At 64.9% G+C, this 18,347-nt stretch overlaps 2 protein-coding genes across 7 annotated transcripts; one reads left to right on the forward strand and one right to left on the reverse strand.

Annotated features, from left to right (window-relative positions):
• The first annotated feature begins 1,555 nt into the window (after positions 1 to 1,555).
• On the forward strand, positions 1,556 to 15,475 carry RBM10 (RNA binding motif protein 10). Of its 2 annotated transcripts, none has more exons than XM_075017404.1 (24): positions 1,556 to 1,697; positions 5,148 to 5,257; positions 5,634 to 5,817; positions 5,895 to 6,080; positions 6,216 to 6,285; positions 7,734 to 7,807; positions 9,067 to 9,153; positions 9,489 to 9,549; positions 9,812 to 9,985; positions 10,285 to 10,445; positions 10,565 to 10,662; positions 10,740 to 10,827; positions 10,985 to 11,171; positions 11,254 to 11,414; positions 11,737 to 11,881; positions 12,336 to 12,427; positions 12,521 to 12,688; positions 13,058 to 13,207; positions 13,445 to 13,510; positions 13,911 to 14,096; positions 14,377 to 14,451; positions 14,574 to 14,680; positions 15,087 to 15,216; positions 15,293 to 15,475. In XM_075017404.1, the coding sequence occupies exons 2-24, from the start codon at positions 5,241 to 5,243 to the stop codon at positions 15,416 to 15,418; spliced, it is 2,793 nt and encodes a 930-aa protein (XP_074873505.1). In that variant the 5' UTR covers positions 1,556 to 1,697; positions 5,148 to 5,240; the 3' UTR covers positions 15,419 to 15,475. The 2 variants fall into 2 exon arrangements, with proteins under 2 accessions (XP_074873505.1, XP_074873506.1); XM_075017405.1 differs by having other exon boundaries at positions 14,577 to 14,680.
• An 88-nt stretch (positions 15,476 to 15,563) lies between these two features.
• On the reverse strand, positions 15,564 to 18,122 carry LOC142025077 (uncharacterized). 5 transcript variants are annotated; one of them, XR_012648592.1, is made up of 8 exons: positions 17,941 to 18,112; positions 17,219 to 17,463; positions 17,017 to 17,080; positions 16,729 to 16,856; positions 16,383 to 16,501; positions 16,085 to 16,158; positions 15,807 to 15,903; positions 15,564 to 15,698 (listed from the first exon to the last, which is right to left on the reverse strand). XR_012648592.1 is itself a non-coding variant. In XM_075017551.1 (8 exons), exons 1-8 carry the CDS (start codon positions 18,008 to 18,010, stop codon positions 15,652 to 15,654), a joined length of 903 nt encoding a protein of 300 aa, XP_074873652.1. In that variant the 5' UTR covers positions 18,011 to 18,106; the 3' UTR covers positions 15,564 to 15,651. The 5 variants fall into 5 exon arrangements, 4 of the variants coding, with proteins under 4 accessions (XP_074873652.1, XP_074873651.1, XP_074873653.1 ...); XM_075017551.1 differs by having other exon boundaries at positions 16,085 to 16,217; positions 17,941 to 18,106; XM_075017550.1 differs by having other exon boundaries at positions 15,570 to 15,903; positions 16,085 to 16,217; positions 17,941 to 18,110.
• Positions 18,123 to 18,347: the final 225 nt, after the last annotated feature.

The raw sequence follows: 18,347 nt of genomic DNA on the forward strand, positions 1-18,347 counted from the left end.
AAGAGCAGCAAAAACTGCCTTGTGCCCCTTCAACAGCTACCAACACAGGTCCTTTCTTTAAGACCTGGGTTGCTCCAAAATTGGGCTGATCTGCCAGAAACAGACTTACAAATAAGAGGATGATATGAAGACATCCTACTCATTATTGAGTGACTGCAAAGACTCTACGAATTACCAGTGTTACAATAAAATAATTTTACCAATCACTGTTTCCACTCAAATTTTTCATTAACCTCTCTTAAACGCACTCATTGCATGCCTACTTTCAACTCCTTTATATTCAAAAACATTATGGTCTATATTTACAAAAAAAGCTCTCTCTCCCACGGAAATTCCTGCATATGGGCCTGCAAATCCTACTGGGACTATATCAAATCACATCACCAACCCACCCCTACTATATCCTGCCAATCATTTCTACATCACCAGGACTGTACCATTTTCTTCATGCCCTGAACCACATGACCTCAGCACCACTGAACTGTGCCATATTCATCCCCTACACAGAGCTCTGTGAGCACTACCATATTTCCTTTGGGCAATACTCATCCCCCCGACCTGTTTCCCCAAGCCTCCTGCCCAGTGCCCGGCCCCACCTGTGGCTCTCGCATGAAGATGATGTCACCGAGACACGAACCCAAGGCACCCAGTGCTGCTTCCTGAGTGGAACTGATTCCATGCCTAAGGAGTAGATACAATGACATCACAGCTGGATAAGTGATGTCATCTGACAATGTTCCTTACACACCTTCAGAAGGGTGAGATGAGGATCAGACAGCTAGCAGAGGAGAAGCAAGCCCACAGAAAGCACTGTAAGGACCTGCCAGACACCCACTACATATGCAACAGATGCAGCAAGGACTGTCACTCTCGTGTGGGCCGTCACAGTCGACGCTGCAAATGATGATCCCAAATGGAGATATGAACGGCGCGATCCATAGTCTATGTAGACTGAAGGATGCTACTACTACTACTACCTTATACACCCTGACTTTACTCTGTGATCACGTCACAGGCCAAAGCACACATGTGACAAAACTGGTCTGGTCTGGCTATGGTCTGAAGAAGTGGGTCTGTCCCACGAAAGCTCACCTAATAAACCATTTTGCTAGTCTTTAAAGTGCTACTTGACTGCTTTTTGTTTTGATGTGACAAAACATATTCGTCACATCGTGACATTGTGATGACATCACGCTCCTGAGCCGCGTGGTCACTGCTGTGTCGACCCAACTGTTCAGTGACCCATTGGTAGGCGGGCCGCACCAATCCCACTACCAGGTTAAGCAATCCCATTTGAGAATAGGCGGGCCCTGTAGCAGTTCCACCAATGATCAGTGGAAGGCTTTGCCGTCGCTCTACCATTCTCAGGCCAACGGGGGCGGGCCGTGGGAAGGTCCAACCAATCCCCTGCCCGTGGAGGCGGGCCTTCAAGTGGCTCCAGGCGGTGCCAAGCGCGCCTGAGGGACCAAGTTGACACGTTCATTCTGGCCGTCAGGAGCGCGCTGAGCGACAGGCGTCTCGGCCAATGACATCAGGCCGCTTCGGCCAATAGGCGCGCAGAGGGGACGTGGCCGCGTTCGTCGCCGCCGCCGCCGGGAGCGTCGGCAGGACTCGGCCGCTGGCGCCGCCGCCATCTTACGTGTCGGACGCGCGAGGAGCGGCGTGTTCGGCCCGGCCAGCGGCTTCCCGCCGCCCAGGTCAGCGATGCTGGAGGGGGAGGAGCCGGTTGCGGAGGGGCGTGGCCGGGGGAGCGGGCGCTTCGCCCGTGGGGGAGGGGCGAGCGGCCTGTGGGCCGGTGGGGGGCGCGAGCGGGAAGGGGAGGAGCTTGTGGGGCGGTTGAAAGGAAGGGGCGTGGCCGGGGAGCCTGTGGGGGCGTTGGGGGAGGGGTTTGTGAGGTGGGGGCGTGGGCAGGAGCTGCCCGGGGGGTGGTTAGGTAGTTGTGGGGAGAGCCTGTGTACACCTAAGGGAAGTGCTTGGGAAAGGGGGAGGGGCTTGGAGGGGTTGGGGGTGGGGAGTTGTTGAAGTAGGAGAAGCATTTGGGTGGGGGTGTTCTGGAGGAGGAGCATCGGTAGTGGTGGGGGAATGGACGGGGGCATGTGATGATGGGGGAATGGGCTGCAAGGCGAGGTTGTGTCTGCAGCAGGGATTGGGCCGGAGATGCAGGAAAATAGAGGTTAGGTGTGGGGGAGGGAGGAGTCAGGGCTTTTGGGGGGAATGTCGCAGTGGGGGATGGCAGCTGGTGGCTGAAGCAGAGGGGAGAAGAGATGGGAAGCGCTGGAGCACTCTGGGGCATTGTGGCTGGCCAGGGGGACAGCTGTCAGGCTGGCAGAGGATGGAGTCTAGATGGGGTTGGAGGCTCCCTCTCCGCATCATGCCAGGCGCTGCACAGGTCCTGGCTGGGTGCAGCTGGGTGCTATATGGATGGGTTCTGCCCTCTATCTGAACAGGGCAAAGTCTGGAAAGGCACTGGTGACATCACGTGGGAAAGTTGGCTTGACTGAGGTTATGTGGTGGAGCTGGGGTGCAGCCAGGCCAGGAGAGGGGCAGAGGTAGGTGCATAGGAGGAAGGACACTCCCTAGGCCAGGCTCCACCGTATCCTGTCTCTGCCAGATGCTGCTGAGGAAAGGGGCTTGTGCAGTGGGGCTCACTTTGCAGTTTTGGAGCCTTGTTGTTAGAATTGCCCCTGCCTTGTGGCAGTGAGTTTCACAGGCTCGTAATTTGTTTCCTGGCATGACCCTGGGCTCTTCACTTCACCCCGGGATTCCTTCATTGTCAGAAGGGCCTGGTGTAACCCTGCTGTGCCTCAGCTTCTAGTATAGGCCACAGCCTCAAGGGGTCCCACTCTGTACCTGGGTTGGTTCTGGCCAGTCCATCAATGATGCAGTTTTCACCCCAGAATCTTACCTAATACACAGCTCTAGTTCTGATCCAAGAGCAACTATGACCCTGAGCCTTTCACCCCCATGGCATAGCACTGCAAAGTACAGAGAGAAACTGAGGCAAGCAGCTGCAGAAGTGCGCTATCGCAGAAGATTCCTGCTTTGTCCCACCTGGATGGGTTGGTTTGGTGGCATCTCTGTTGGCTTGTGCTGGCTGAGCCATTAAAGTGCCAGCAGCTTTACCTCTGGCAACTGCTGCAAGGTGGGGAGAGACTCAGCAGCTTGTCTGGCTATGAGGAACTGAGCCCTGGAGAAAAGACCAACCAGGAGTTCAGAGATGGCTCATAGAGCCCTTCCCCGAGAGCTCTGCTGATGAGCTGGGCAGCACCTGAAGTGCTCAGCTTACAGGGAACAGGGTGTCACCCCTTCCCCCATCTCCCATCAGACTCCTTTCCTCCCTGTGCAAGAGCCCAGCAGGTTATCTGGAGGTATCCAGCGAAAGCAGGATCCAGAGCCTCACTACTGCTACTTGCTGGGATAAAAGGAACAGCTCCTGGCCTGTGTGCTGTGGGCCAGGATGGTTGAAGAGCTGCCTGGGGGTGGGAAATGGGGGCTGTACCCTCCAGGGGTAGCTGGTGCAGCTCTAGCATCAGGGCCAGGGGGCACACTGGCTGTTCCCCTTGTTACCTGCTGCTCAGGAGAGATTGATTCTGGGGATTGCATCATGGATGCCCTTGGCTGGTTGGCACAGTTGGTCAGTTGACCCCTGTTGAAAGTGATCTAGCAGAGTCTGGTGAGATGGCTAGGAAGTAGCTGGGTTCCCGCTGCTTTGGCTGCAGTGCTGGCCTGGTTGTTTTCATCACTTCTTCCTGGTGCAGTGCGTTCATCAAAGTTGATGTAACTTGGGGAGATAGCTGGGCCTGGGCTGTTTGGGAGTGAGGGGCACTGACAGGGCAGGGGCACTGGGCTGGGCTGTCAGGGGCTGTGGGTCGGGAGTGAGGGGCGCTGGCATGGTAATGGCACAGGGCTGGGCTGGCAGGGGCTGTGGGACGGGAGTGAGGGGCGCTGGCAGGGCAGGGGCACAGGGCTGGGCTGGCAGGGGCTGTGGGTCGGGAGTGAGGGGCGCTGGCAGGGTAATGGCACAGGGCTGGGCTGTCAGGGGCTGTGGGTCGGGAGTGAGGGGCGCTGGCAGGTCAGGGGCACTGGGCTGGCAGGGGCTGTGGGACGGGAGTGAGGGGCGCTGGCAGGGCAGGGGCGCTGGGCTGGCTGGGGCTGTGGGACGGGAGTGAGGGGCGCTGGCAGGGCTGGGCTGGCAGGGGCTGTGGGTCAGGAGTGAGGGGCGCTGGCAGGGTAATGGCACAGGGCTCGGCTGGCAGGGGCTGTGGGTTGGGAGTGAGGGGTGCTGGTAGGGGCTGTGGGATGGGAGTGAGGGGCGCTGGCAGGGCAGGGGCACAGGGTTGGGCTGGCAGGGGCTGTGGGTTGGGAGTGAGGGGCGTTGGCAGGGCTGGGCTGGCAGGGGCTGTGGGTCGGGAGTGAGGGGCGCTGGCAGGGCAGGGGCACAGGGCTGGGCTGGCAGGGGCTGTGAGACGGGAGTGAGGGGCGCTGGCACGGCTGCGCTGGCTGGGGCTGTGGGACGGGAGTGAGGGGCGCTGGCAGGGTAATGGCACAGGGCTGGGCTGGCAGGGGCTGTGGGGCGGGAGTGAGGGGCACTGGCAGGGCAGGGGCACAGGGTTGGGCTGGCAGGGGCTGTGGGACGGGAGTGAGGGGCGCTGGCAGGGTAGGGCTGGTAGGGGCTGTGGGACGGGAGTGAGGGGCACTGGCAGGGCAGGGGCACAGGGCTGGGCTGGCAGGGGCTGTGGGACGGGAGTGAGGGGCGCTGGCAGGGTAGGGCTGGTAGGGGCTGTGGGACGGGAGTGAGGGGCGCTGGCAGGGCAGGGGCACAGGGCTGGGCTGGCAGGGGCTGTGGGACGGGAGTGAGGGGCGCTGGCAGGGCAGGGGCACAGGGCTGGGCTGGCAGGGGCTGTGGGACGGGAGTGAGGGGCGCTGGCAGGGCAGGGGCACAGGGCTGGGCTGGCAGGGGCTGTGGGACGGGAGTGAGGGGCGCTGGCAGGGCAGGGCTGGTAGGGGCTGCAGATTTGGTTTGAGGGCCATTGGCTGGGCTGGCAGGACTGTCGGACTCATTGCTCAGGCCCTTGTGCCGTCTGTCTGGTCCCCCCGCCCCTGCCTGGGGGCGGCCATGCTGATGCTCCCATGCTCTCTACTCCCAGGGCTTGTTGGACTCGGCTGGTGGCGGTGCCGTGCAGCGAGCACCCCCTGAAGAGCCCGGCCCGTTACGAAGCCCTGTGCTGCTTCAGGAGGCAATGGAGTATGAACGGAGGTAATATCTCCCCGCACAGAGCGGGCCCCTGTACCAGGAGGGCTGGGCTGCTGAGGGGCAGTGCCCTGTGGGGAACAGGGGAGGGGCTGGGTTGAGGGCGTGCAGACTGTCGTGGTGTGCAGGGCTCGTAGGGTTGGGACAGGGTTTGGGCTGCTCAGGCAGGCAGCGGTGTGATGGGGGGTGGGGTGGGCACGCCCAGGCAGGCGGGGATGTGGCATTGGGCCTGGTGTGGAGGGGGGCTGGCCGCCCTGGCAGGCGGGGGCGGGGCTGAGGTTGCTCTGGCCTGGGGCGGTTGTTGGCAGGAGGGAGGGATTTGGGCAGGGACACTCTGCCCTGGCAGCGCAGGAAGGTTCACCTATTCCCTCACTTGCCCCAGAGGTGGGCGCGGGGACCGGATGGGGCGCTATGGCGCTGCTGAGCGGTGCCAGGACGATGGGGCGGATGGGCGGACCCAGCGAGACCACGACTACCGGGACATGGATTATCGCTCGTATCCCCGGGACTTCAGCAGCCACGAGGCCGCCCCCGAGTACGACTCGTCGGAGGAGCAGAGTGCCGAGGTGGGGGCTGGAGCCGGGTGGGGCTGGGCAGGCCTGTCACGGGGGTGGTCACAGCCCTGACCCACCTCTCCCCTCAGGACTCCTATGAGGCCTCCTCCGGGTCGGAGACGCAGCACAAGCGAGACAGCCCCACTGAGCCCCTGGGCTACCCCGGCGACGGGGACTACCGCGACCAGGACTACCGGCCTGAACCGGAGGAGGAGCAGAAGGCCAGCAGCATTGTCATGCTGAGGATGCTGCCCCAGTCCGCCACCGAGAACGATGTAGGTCTGGGGACCGGGGCCGGGAACCCCTGGGCTCTTTGTGGGGAGGGGAGTTGGGAGCTGCTTTTCCCCTGCCTCAGTTTCCCTTTGCGTGCCCCTTGGAGGTGGCTGCTGGTGACTGTGCTCCCCCCACAGATCCGGGCCCTGCTGCAGGCGCAAGGGATCCAGCCCCGGGAGGTGCGGCTGATGCGGAACAAAGCCTCAGGTGAGCTCCAGTTCGCAGTTCTGCCTCCTGCCCCCCAGCTGGGCACTGGTGTCGGCTTCCGCGCGCGGTGTCTCTTTTGCCAGCGTGGCTGGCTCCTCGGCGGGTACGTGCCCTGCCCAGGGGGCGGTTCAGTCTGTCCTCCTGCGCACCCGGCGCTCGCTGCTCTCGTCCTGTTGTGTGACCCGGCCCTCTCCTTGGCGAGTGGGCGCCTTCCGCCCTGCTGGATGCCGCGGCGGGCTTCTGCTGCAGCGCTGGGCCAGCCCGGTGCAGAGCGCGTGGCCGGGAGGGGCCGGGCTCAAGAGGTGAGTTGATGATAGTCTCAAAGGTGTTTTCTTGGTGCGTGTCGCACGCTCGCTGTCGCACATGTGCACGCACAGAGCCGGTGCTCTTCCGTCCCGTCAGGGAGTGGACCTACGTCTGGTTTTGTCTCTGTGTTGTGCCAGGCCTCAGGGGCTGTGGAGAGGCCCCTCTCGGCCAGCTCAGGCACAGCCCTGCAGAGACGTTTCCCAGCGTGCACTGGCCTGATGCTGGGAGCACTGCATGCCGGGGTCTGGAGCCTCGGCCCTGCACTGGAGTAACTGCTCAGGGGGTCCAGCCTGTGGGTCAGGCCTGCTGAGTCGTCCCATGTAGCTCAGCAGGGGCCGGGGCAGGCACTGGCAACGGCCCCGCTGGAGGCCTTGCCCACAGCCCCTGGCATACCACAGCCCAGGAGTGATGGGGGCCCTTAGCCAGGCAGAGGCTCTGTGTGGTGGGACAGAGTGAAAATGTCAGGGAGACTGGATGGGAGGGGGCTGGCCCTAGGGGATGCCGTGCTGTGGGGTGGGGTGCTCATGCTGGCCGGGCTATGTCGGGAGGCTTTGCAGGGGGCGCTCTGCTGCAGTGCCGGGGTTGCCATGCTGTGGGGTAGGGGGTGACCACCCCGGCAGACAGCACTGACACCAGTACTCAGGCAGGGCACTAGGGTGCCGGTTCGGGGAACCCTTTGACCAGAGCCGGGTGGGTAAAGAAACAGCCGAACAGCAGCTGGGCCTGTGCTGTGTAGGGAGAGCAGAACTCTGGGGAGACAGCCCAAGCAGGTGAAGAGGGAGCTGGTCAGTAGCCAGGACGCCTGAGTTCCCTCTGGGGCCCTGGCTCGGATCTAGTGGGTTTGGGGGCAGGGAAGAGGGGGCTGGGAGCCAGGACGCCAGGGTTGTCTGGGGCTGAGAGAGGGGAGTAGCGAGCAGTGGCTGGGAGCCAGGACTCCAGGGTTCTCCACGGGGCTCTGCTGTGTTAGCAGCCCCGTGGCTGCATGGCTGGTGCTCCCCTGCCCCCGCCCTGTGGCCAGGCAGGTGCCCTCTCCGTGCCCTGCCCTGCCCTGCCCTGCCCTGCGGGGTCAGCGCGAGGCTGCGTGATGTTGGCTGGGTCCGTTGACTAACACACTGCGTCTGTATCTGAATGCTGTCCTCCAGGTCAGAGCCGCGGCTTCGCCTTCGTCGAGTTTAATCACTTGCAGGACGCTACCCGATGGATGGAAGCCAATCAGGTTGCTTTGCTGCACTCGACCCCCACAAGTACTGCTCCTGTTACCGCCCGACCCACACCTGGGCGTGCTCCAGCCCCAGGCAGAGCCTTACCCCCACCCTAGGGACTCGCTAGGGCTTAGGGTGGAGCGCCTGGGTTCTCTCCCAGCTCTCGGGGGGGGGGTGGAGGGGCGTGTTTAGAACATGGGGCCCAGAAGCCAGGACTGCTGGGCGCTCTCTGTGTGTCTCAGGCGTGTTGTGGTGGGCGGCTGGGAACCAGGGCGCATGTGTTCTTTGCCAGGCTCTAGGCAGGGAGTGGGGGCTAGTGGATAGAGCAGCAAGGATGAGTGCCCGGACTCCTGGGTTCTGTGTCCTGCTCTGGATGGCAGTGCAGTGGAGTGCGTGGCAGGAGAGGATGCTGGGGGTGGCGCCAGCCCCTTGTTGTGCTGCAGGGCCCTGATGCTGATACCCGGCCGCTATTCTCCGGGTCTTGCCATACCCAGTCGGCAGGGGGCCAGGGGAGCCATGCTCCGAGCTTTCCTACAGCAGTGCCAGGGCTGGGAGCGAGGGCAGGGCGGGCAGCTGTTGTCAGTCTTTATTGAGTCTGTGTCTGAACCTGGAGGCAGAGACGTGGGACCTGGCAGAGCGGCCCCTGGGCCCCCTGGCCTCAAGAGCTCGGTCAGCCGGCGGCTTGGACTTGGCTGTCAGGGCAGCCCCGGGCTGCGTGGCTCCGCTCTGCTCCCGGCCGGCCGGAGCGTGGTGAGCATCCCCAGGGGGAGCTGCCGGGCGCGGGCGAGACGGGAGGGCTGCGAGGTGCAGCGACAGGGCGTTGGCTCGGGCCCCGGCAGGGCCGTAGCAGAGCAGCTAGGCGGAGTGGGGGGCGGGCAGGCGGAGGCGGCGGAGGAGCCGCTGGCCGGCTGGGCGCGTGGCGGTGCTTCCCAGCGGCGTCCGGCACTGTGCCGCGCAGGTGTTTTGGATCATGGCTGCTCTCTCTTTCTCTCTCTCTCTTTCCCTCTCCCTCTTTCTCTCTTTCATCCGCTCCCTTCATCCCAGCAGCCGTTGGTAGCCGGAGCCGGCCGTGCCGGCAGCCCCAGGCGCTGGGCTGGCGCAGGTTAGCTTTGCCGTAGCCACGTAGCCGAGACCCAAACCTCTCTGGGCCTGTGCCCCTCCCTCCCCTCCCTCATCCGTTCAGCAGAAGGGCTCAAATCTCTCTCTCTCTCTGCTGAGGCAGTGACGGGCGCCCCCTCCCCTGCTGGCTCTCACCCTCTGCCTTTCCCCGCAGCGCTCCCTCAGCATCCTGGGCCAGAAAGCCTCCATGCACTACAGTGACCCCAAGCCCAAGATCAACGAGGACTGGCTCTGCAGCAAGGTGCGGGGGTGGGCAGTGAGCGGAGTGGGGGGCTGTGACGCAGGGGGCTCGGCTGGGGGCACTCTGCTCTGGGCCAGACACAGTGGAGCTTGGGGGGCAGGCAGGGCTGGGCGCTGTGGGGCACAGAGCGGGGCAGAGGGCTCGGCGGGAGTGCTGGCTCCTGAGGGTCTGTGCCGGGTACTTGGGGGGTGGGGAGGGGGAGGCAGGGACCGGGGCAGGGGGTGACCAGGGGCATGCTCTGGGCAGGCCAGACTGGGTGCTGAGGGGCAGAGGCCAGGGCCAAGGGCTCGGCAGGGGATGCTTTGCTTTAAGTCTCCCTTTAATTCCTGTGGCAGTGTGGAGTGCAGAACTTCAAACGAAGAGAGAAATGCTTTAAATGTGGTGTCCCCAAAGCAGGTAAGCTAGAAACAGGACTGGATTTAACCCCCATCTCCAAGCCCTGCAGCGGGGGTCCCCGCGGGTTAATGCCCGGCTGAGCTATTTACCCATCAAGCCCTGCAGCGGGGGCCCCACTGGTTAATGCCCGGTTGAGCTATTTACCCCTCAGGCCCTGCTGTGGGGGTCATGGGTCCTGTGAGTTAATGCCCAGCTGAGCTATTTACTCATCAGGCCCTGCAGCGGGGGGCCCTGTGGGTTAATGACGGTTTCTGCCTCACAGAGGCTGAGCAGAAGCTGCCTCCAGGGAGCCGGCTGGACCAGCTGGTGGCTCTGTCAGGCCGGGAGCTGAGTCAGGGCCTGCTACCTCTACCCCAGCCCTACCAGGCTGCAATGCTGTCAGCAACCCAGCCCCTGTCACAGGCGTCGGAGCCCAGCGCTGAGAATGCCAATGACAGTGAGCCAGGGGACGGGGCAGGGGGCTGTGGGGTGCACAGGAAGGGGCAGCGGGGGGGCAGGGCGCAGCGCATCGGGGCGGGGGGAGGGTGCCTGGGAGGGATGGCGTGGGACTGGCCAGCAGATAGGTAGCAGGGCTGGAGGTTCTTAAATGCTATCTCTGGTGCAGGGTAGTCTGAGGGCGTGGTCTCTGGCTGCTGCCTGGGGGTGCACCTGAGGGGGTGGGATCTGCTGGCGGGGGCAGGGTGGGGCCTGGTGAGCAGGCCCAGAGTTTCCAGCCCCTCCTCACGCCCCCCACAGCCATCATCCTACGGAACCTGAACCCGCACAGCACCATGGAGTCGATCCTGGCGGCCCTGGCGCCCTACGCTGTGCTCTCGGCCTCCAACGTCCGTGTCATCAAAGACAAGCAGACCCAGCTCAACCGCGGCTTTGCCTTCATACAGCTCGCCACCATCGTGGTGAGCCGCCGGGACGCCGGGGTTCTCTGCCCCGCGTGGGGAGGGGAGTGGGGGCATGGGGGAGGGAGGTGGAGAGGCCTGGGTGGGGTCTGCGCCCCCCTCACTCCATGTGCCCCCAGGAGGCAGCCCAGCTGCTGCAGATCCTGCAGGCCCTGCATCCCGCGCTGCACATCGACGGCAAGACCATCAACGTCGAGTTTGCCAAGGGCTCCAAGCGGTGAGTGCGGGGCATGGGGCGGTGGGGGGTTGCCCTGCCCCGCCCCACCCTCTGACAGCTCCCTGTGCTCCCCACAGGGACATGGGCTCCTCAGACACCAACCGCATCAGCGCCGCCTCCGTTGCCAGCACTGCAATCGCCGCAGCCCAGTGGGCCATCTCCCAGGTAGCCCCACCCTGACCCCCCCGCCTGGGCTCTTGTGGGGGCGGGGAGAAGGCAGCTGGGCCCTGGGACTCCCGGCTGCAGCTGTGTTGGGAGAGACTTGACTGGTGGGTTGGGGCTGGTGATGCCTTCTGGCCCTCACCCTGCCCTCTGCCCGCAGGCATCGCAGGGCAGCGAGGGGGCCTGGGCGCCCGCGGAGGAGCAGGCTGCCGACTACGCCTACTACCAGCCACAGGAGGAGACCTACGGTGCCGAGCCAGCGCTCTACTCCCATGCCTACCTGAAGGGCTCCCCGGCCCAACCCGGCAGCACCCTGCCTGGGGCCAAGGGGGAGGCTGTGGCTGCAGGTGAGAGCGCGTGTCTGGCCCCACCTGGCCTGGGAGGGCTCTGGAAGTCCCCCTCACCCTGGCTCCCCGCTTGCTTGTGCAGTGGCAGAGCCATCGCTGGAGCCTGGTGTGCCGGGTGTGGACCCGCTTCCTGTGCTGCAGAGCTTCGCCCAGACCACCGCCGTGCCTGTTGTGTACCCACCGCCCAGCGGGGCCGAGGCCACATCCACTGCCCAGGGCACTCCTGCCCCTGCCCCTGCCCAGGTAGGGCTGGAGCCCAGCCTCAGGTCGGCCTCCCTGCCCCGCTCTGGGTTGAGGGTCACCCCAAGGGATCTCTGCCCTGCTCTGGATTGGAGAGGTTCCCCGCAGGGTCCCTGCTCTGCTCTGGATTGGGGGTCAGCCCGGGGTGTTCCTTCCCCACTCTGGATTGGGGGTCAGCCCGAGGGATCCCTGCCCCGCTCTGGGTTAGGGGTCACTCTGGGGGGTCTTTGTCCTGCTCTGGGTTGGGGAGGTTCCCCGGGGGGGGGCATTCCTGCTCTGGGTTGGGGGGTCTCCGGGTGGCCTCCCCACTGCTGCTCTGTCACAGGCCCAGCCCTACACCATCGTGTCCCCGGCCGTGCTGAAGCCAGAGGCGCAGAGCACAACCCAAGCGTCTGGCACTGCTGTCCCTGCCCCCAGCCCCGGCCTGCCACTGCCCAGCCCCGCGCCGCCGGAGCCCTACGGCCAGTACCGTGAGTAGGGGTGGGCTGAGCTGGGCTGTAACGCTCTGCGGGTTGGAAGGCCCTGGGCAGGGTTGGAAGCGAGGGGCTGTGTGGGGCTGAGCGGGACTGTACCACCCTGGGGGGCTCTGGGGGTTGGAAGGCCCTGGGCGGGGATGGAAGCGAGGGTCTGTGTGGGGCTGAGCAGGACTGTACCACCCTGGGGGGCTCTGGGGGTTGGAAGGCCCTGGGCGGGGATGGAAGCGAGGGTCTGTGTGGGGCTGAGCAGGACTGTACCACCCTGGGGGGCTCTGGGGGTTGGAAGGCCCTGGGCGGGGATGGAAGCGAGGGGCTGTATGGGGCCGAGTTGGGCTGTACCACCCTGGGCGGCCCAGCTGCAGGCCATGGGGGTGCTGCCAGGGAGGATGTGGTGATGTGAGGGCAAAGCTTGGTCTTGGCCCCCCAGCTGAGCCCTCATCCCCCTCAGCCGTCCCAGACGTATCCACCTACCAGTACGATGAGACCTCCGGCTACTACTACGACCCGCTGACCGGTCTCTACTACGACCCCAACTCGCAGGTGAGGTGTGGGGGTGGGGGGCACGGGTGGGGGGAGGGCACGGGGAGCGGGTGGCCAGGCCAGCAGTGCCTCACACCCCCATCCGCCCCCCAGTACTACTACAATGCACAGAGCCAGCAGTACCTGTACTGGGACGGTGAGCGCCGGACCTACGTGCCAGCCTCTGACCAGGCTGTGGACGCTCACAAGGAGGGCTCGGGCAGCAGTGCCAAGGAGGGCAAGGAGAAGAAGGAGAAACACAAGACCAAAACAGCTCAGCAGGTGAGCGCTGCGGGTGGTGCCCTGGTCTGGGCCCATAGTGCTGGGGTCGGGCACGCGCTGCCTTTTCTGACCCATGGCGGGAGCAGTGGCGGCATTTCAGCCAGCCTGTAAAACGCAGGAGGGGCTGCCAGCCCAGCCTTGGCTGTCATGATGTGGCCAGCTCTGGGGCGGGGCAGCTGGGGAACTGGCACACCCAGCGCAGCATGGGGATGAGCTGCCGGGTGCTGAGGTGTGGCCAGCTCTGGGGCGGGGCAGCTGGGGCCCACCCTCAGAAGCCTGGGCTGGGAAGTGAAGGAGAATCCTGTGGCCCATCCACATGCTCCCCCCCACCATGGGTCAGCACCTCTCTGCCACCCCTGTGCCCTGCAGATCGCCAAGGACATGGAGCGCTGGGCTCGCAGCCTCAACAAGCAGAAGGAGAATTTCAGGAACAGCTTCCAGCCGGTCAGTGCGCTCCGGGAGGACGAGCGGCGTGAGTCGGCCACAGCCGACGCTGGCTACGCCATCCTCGAGAAGAAGGTACTGCTTGGGGGCAGGGCATGGGGGGCGTAAGGACCCCACCTCCTGGCCCCGCAGCCTCTGCCCGGGGAATTGGGGCAGAGTGCCCAGGCTGTAAGGCCCTGGGGGTGCCTCCAGTGCTGCCTGCCCGAGGGGGTGGAGGTGGCCCGCGTCATGGTGCGCAGAACAGATGTGTTCCCCCCAGGAGGGGAGGTGACCCTGCTTAGGCCGGGCTCAGCTCTGCTCCTTGTCCCCTAGGGGGCGCTGGCCGAGAGGCAGCACGCACCCATGGACCTGCCCAAGCTGACCAGTGACGACAGGCTGGTAAGTGCCTGGCGGCAGGACGCCTGGGTCTCCTCCTGGTGCTGGGGGAAGTGGGGTTAGAGCCAGCAGGCTGGGAGCCCAGACGCCTGGGTTCTCTCGCAGCTCTGGGTGGGGAACAGGAACAGTAGAGCCAGGACTCCTGAGCCCCCTCCTGGCTGTGGGAGTGGGTAGGGCCCCATGGATTTACACGGGGGAGAGGAGGGGGACTAGGACTCTTGGGTTCCTTCCTCGCTGTGGGAGCGGGCAGGGCCCAGTGGGTTTGTGGGGGGGAGGGGGAGCCAGGACTCCGGGGTTCTCTCATGGCTGTGGGAGGGGCAGGGTCCAGTGGGGCCAGGAGTGAGTCCTGGCCCAGGGCGGGCAGCTTGGTGCAGCGTGGGCCCCACAGCACTGTTCCCCGCAGAGCCCGCCACGGGGGCTGGTGGCTGCATACAGCGGGGAGAGCGACAGCGAGGAGGAGCCAGAGCGAGCTGCTGACCGGGAAGAGAAGCTGACAGACTGGCACAAGCTGGCTTGTCTGCTCTGTCGCCGGCAGTTCCCCAGCAAGGAGGCGCTCATCCGCCACCAGCAGCTCTCAGGCCTGCACAAGGTGGGTGGCTGGGTGGGGTCATGGGGAGCAGGGCCTGGGCCCTAGGGGTGTTGGGGGTGGGGAAGGGGATCTCTACCTCCTTTCTCTGGGGGTGTCAGCTTCTATCTAGCCCCAGGGTGGGCCTGGCTCGGGGAGTGGGGCCTGGGGCCCAGGTGGGGGCAGCAGATCTCTAGCTCCTTTCTCTGGGGGTGCCAGCTCCTATCCAGCCCCAGGGCAGCAGGGGGCCTGATCCAGCCCCAGCTGGGGCCAGGGGACCCCAACCTACTTCATCTTGTTGCAGCAAAACCTGGAGATTCATCGCCGTGCCCACCTGTCAGAGCAGGAGCTGGAGGCACTGGAGAAGAACGACATGGAGGTGGGCGGGGCCAAGTGCCCTGGGGGTTGAGGGGAGACACTGGGGCAGGTCGGGGCACAGAAGGGGAGAGGCAGGGGTAGGGAGGGGCTGCGGTGGGGCTCTAACAGCCCCTTCCTTGCCAGCAGATGAAGTACCGGGACCGTGCGGCGGAGCGCCGGGAGAAATACGGTGTCCCAGAGCCACCGGAGCCCAAGAGGAGGAAATATGCCGCTGTGACACCTGCCACTGTGTAAGCCCCACCCCCTCTGGCTGGCCTCCGCCCTCTGACTGTCCCTCTCCTGAAGTGGCCGCATCCGAGTGCTGGCTCACCTGTCCTGGGGCAGCATTACATGTGGCTGTTCCCAGGTGGCTGCACGGCCACAGTGGGCGAGTGGGGGGTGTGTGTGTGTGTGAGAGCTGGGCACAGGCGCATGGCCCCAGGGGGCGAGTGTGTGTGTGTGTGTGTGTGTGTGTGTGTGTGTGTGTGTGTGAGTGAGAGAGAGAGCTGGGCACAGGCGCATGGCCCCAGGGGGCGAGTGGGGGTGCGTGTGTGGTTGGGCCCAGCCGCCCTGTCCCAGAGGTGGGCGCATCACAGCAGGGGTGGGCGTATCCCCCCGCTTCAGGACCTGGCTGCTGAGCCCTCGCTGTCCCTGCAGAGACTTTGAGCAGCCGACGCGGGATGGGCTGGGCAGCGACAACATTGGAAGCCGCATGCTGCAGGCCATGGGCTGGAAGGAAGGCAGCGGCCTGGGCCGCCAGAAGCAGGGCATTCTGAACCCCATCGAGGTAGGACCAGGCCAGGCTGGGGGTGGGGGAGTGGTGCTCGGCCCAGCGCTGATCTCACCAGCTCTCCCCTCCCCAGGCGCAGACCCGAGTACGCGGCTCCGGCCTGGGGGCCCGCGGCAGCTCCTACGGGCTCTCGGCCTCCGAGTCGTACCGGGAGACGCTGCACAAGACCATGCTGACCCGCTTCAACGAGGCCGAGTAAGGCCTGCCCCCCCCACCTCCCCCATGAACTTTTTTTAATTAAAGAGAAAAGACTGTGGCTGCTGTCCCCTGCTGGAGGGGCGGGGCTGGGCCCCCTGCTCTGTGTTCACTCTACCACCTCCACGCAAGCCAGGCACCCACACAGCTGGGGGCAGGTGGCTTTATTCGGGCAGGGGGCTGGCATCATTGACACAAGATCGGGGTTGCAGGGCACTGGAGATGACTGGTGACTTCTCACAGGGGGCGGTGCAGCCCCATGACCAGCTCAGCGTAGTGGGGCTCTGTGGGGAGAAGGAGGTGAGCACAGTCCTGGCCTGCAGCCCCCAGCCAGCCCTGCTGGTGCCCCTTGCTCCCAGCCCCAGTGGGCTGAGCCCGGGCTCTGTTCTCACCATGGTCAGGCTGGATGTGGCCGTGCCGGATGAGGAAATCAAGGGCGACAAGTGCACAGTTGGGTTTGAAGTCACCGGCTGGGATTGCCTCCTTTACCTAGGGGGAGCAGTCAGCTGTCAGAGCCCCTGGGACCGAATGCCTGTCCTGGAAACAGCCACCTCTGGGTCACGGCAGCACCAGATGGCAGCACACAACACCAGCTGGTGCTGCAGGGCTCCCGGAGCAGTGTGCGTTCCCTGGGCTCGGCCACCCATCCACCCCCCAGCCCGCTGCTCACCTCTTCCAGGCCCAGCAGCCGAAACTCCTGCATCTCCCCATCGCCCACCTGGGGCTCGAAGTCTGGGGGCAGCTCTAGGTCAAAGACGAACTGGCACTCAGGGAAGATGCCGCGGGCGTCCTCGTAGGTGTAGCTGGGGTGGGGGGGAGAAGTCTGGGGATGGAGCACCTGCCTGCGGCCCCTTGTTTCTCTTCCCCTCCCCCTGTGGGCACTCAGCATGGGGGGGGGCAGTTGCCAGCTGTGGCTGCGGGGTCAGGGCAGAGGAAGGGGGTTACACAGGGTCACTCCCCCCCCTTACCTGATGGTGCCCACGGGCCGGGCCTGGGCAGCCAGTGTGGGTGGGATACAGGCTTCCTCCTGGCACTCCTTCAACAGTGTCTCCATCACCCCCAGCCCTGCCGCAATGCCCCCGGCCGCCTGGCAGAGAGCAGGGGTGAGGACAGGGCCCTGAGTGTGGGGTACCTCCACCGGCTCCTCCAGCCCTGTGTGACCCCAGGGTCATGGCCCACCTGGTCAGCCCCAGCAGGGGTCAGACCCACTTGGTCTTCCCCAGCTACCCCGGAGGTGCATCCCACCTGCATGCTGGGGGTCATGCTCCTGCTCCTGCTCCCCCCCCCACCCGTGCTCTGCCCCCACCCCCTCACCAGGTTGTCCAGGCGGCCGGGGTAGGTGGGCTTGCTCAGGGTGCGGCGGCCCAGCCACATGCAGGGCTGGCCCTGGCGCCAGGTGTAGCCGTTGACGTGGACGCCATAGCAGTGAACACCCAGCAGTGCTGTGGGGAGGGGAGCTGCAGTGACTAGGGGAACAGGAGGGTCCTGCCCCCTTTCCTCCCCGCCACTGTCCCAGGCTCTCCCTCCATCTCTCTTGCCTGTCCACCACTCTGCCCCATCAGCCCTCTCCCCATCCTCCCGCTCCCAGCCAGCAGGACTCACAGGTGGCTGCACGCTCCATGCTGAACAGGGGGGGATCCCAGAACTGGGCCATCACCTCATAGTGCTGCAAGGGAAAGGAGCCCAGCTGAGAGAGCCCGGGCACCCTGGCTCCGTCTCTCCCCTGTGCCCCCGCTCTAACCACCAGTCCCCGCTGCCTTCCCCCACCTGCTGTGGAACCCAGGCGTCCTGGCCCCAGCCTCACCTCGTCTCTCCACCCGCGCAGGCAGGGGAAGTCCCCCAGCTCGCGGAGCTCCCCGAGCACCTGCCCCACGGCGGCCGTGCGCTGCTCGTGGGACACCAGCTGCGGGTGCAGCTCGATGCGGCCGGGCGCGGGGTACACGGTGAACACGGCCGGGTAGTCCTGGAGGCGCTGGGCAACCTGGGGGGGCGCGGAGCCCACGCGCTGCCCAGCCACCAGGAAGGGCAGGCACCGCTCCTGGGACGAGCCTGCGGAGACAGCCGCGGTCACAGCCTTGGGCGGACCCCGCGGCCCGGAGCCCTTTTAATTAAACCTCCCAGCTCCCTGCCTGCTCCTGTAAGGGGCTAAGGACTCATCCCTTTAATTTTACGGGCTCCGGCCTATCCCGCACTTTTAAGGAGGATCCTCCCCCCCCCACCTCATTGCCGTCGGCTCGTCCCGCCCCGCCCCTTTAACCACCACTGATCTGGCGTTGCGGTCGTTCAGGTTTTGGAGCCCAATTAGAGCAGCAATGTGGAATTTTTGTCGGCTGATTTCTATCCCCTCCGCTCCTCCCTTTAAAAAGTTAGGAGCGATTGGGCGGTAGGCTCGAGTCGGGCTCACCTCCCCTTTATGCATTAAAGGTGCGGCCGAGCCTCATTTTGCGTCGGCCAATTCAGGCAGGCTCTGCCTGTCAGAGCCGATTGCCGTGGTCACGCCCCCGCCCACCAGCCCCGCCCCCGCACCGGGCTCGTGGAAGTTGTTCATCCTCTTCAGCAGCTCCCGGACCCGCTCGGACCATGAGGGAGCCGCCATGACAAATCGCAGCCGGCTCCAGCCAATCACAACTCGTCTTCCTCCTCAGGCTCCGGCCCTGGCCGAATCGAAGTAGGTGGCCCGTGTTCAAACCGGGCGTGCCTTTGAGTCACGCCCCTTAGTCGTATTTGGCCAATCAGCTGGCGGACTCTCCTGGCCACGCCTTCTCGCCTCGTTCGGCCAGCCGGGCGTCAGGCACCCTGCGTGGCCTCACCCACTCTTAAGAGCCAGCCAATGAGCTGGCAGCGTCTGTGTGTGGCCCCCAGCCTCTCTGATAGCTGGCCAATCAGCTGGCAGGGTCCATGCACGGCCACACCCACTCTCGCAACCAGCCAAT

This window comes from Carettochelys insculpta, chromosome 22, assembly GCF_033958435.1.
Source record: "Carettochelys insculpta isolate YL-2023 chromosome 22, ASM3395843v1, whole genome shotgun sequence".
NCBI lineage: Eukaryota > Metazoa > Chordata > Testudines > Carettochelyidae > Carettochelys > Carettochelys insculpta.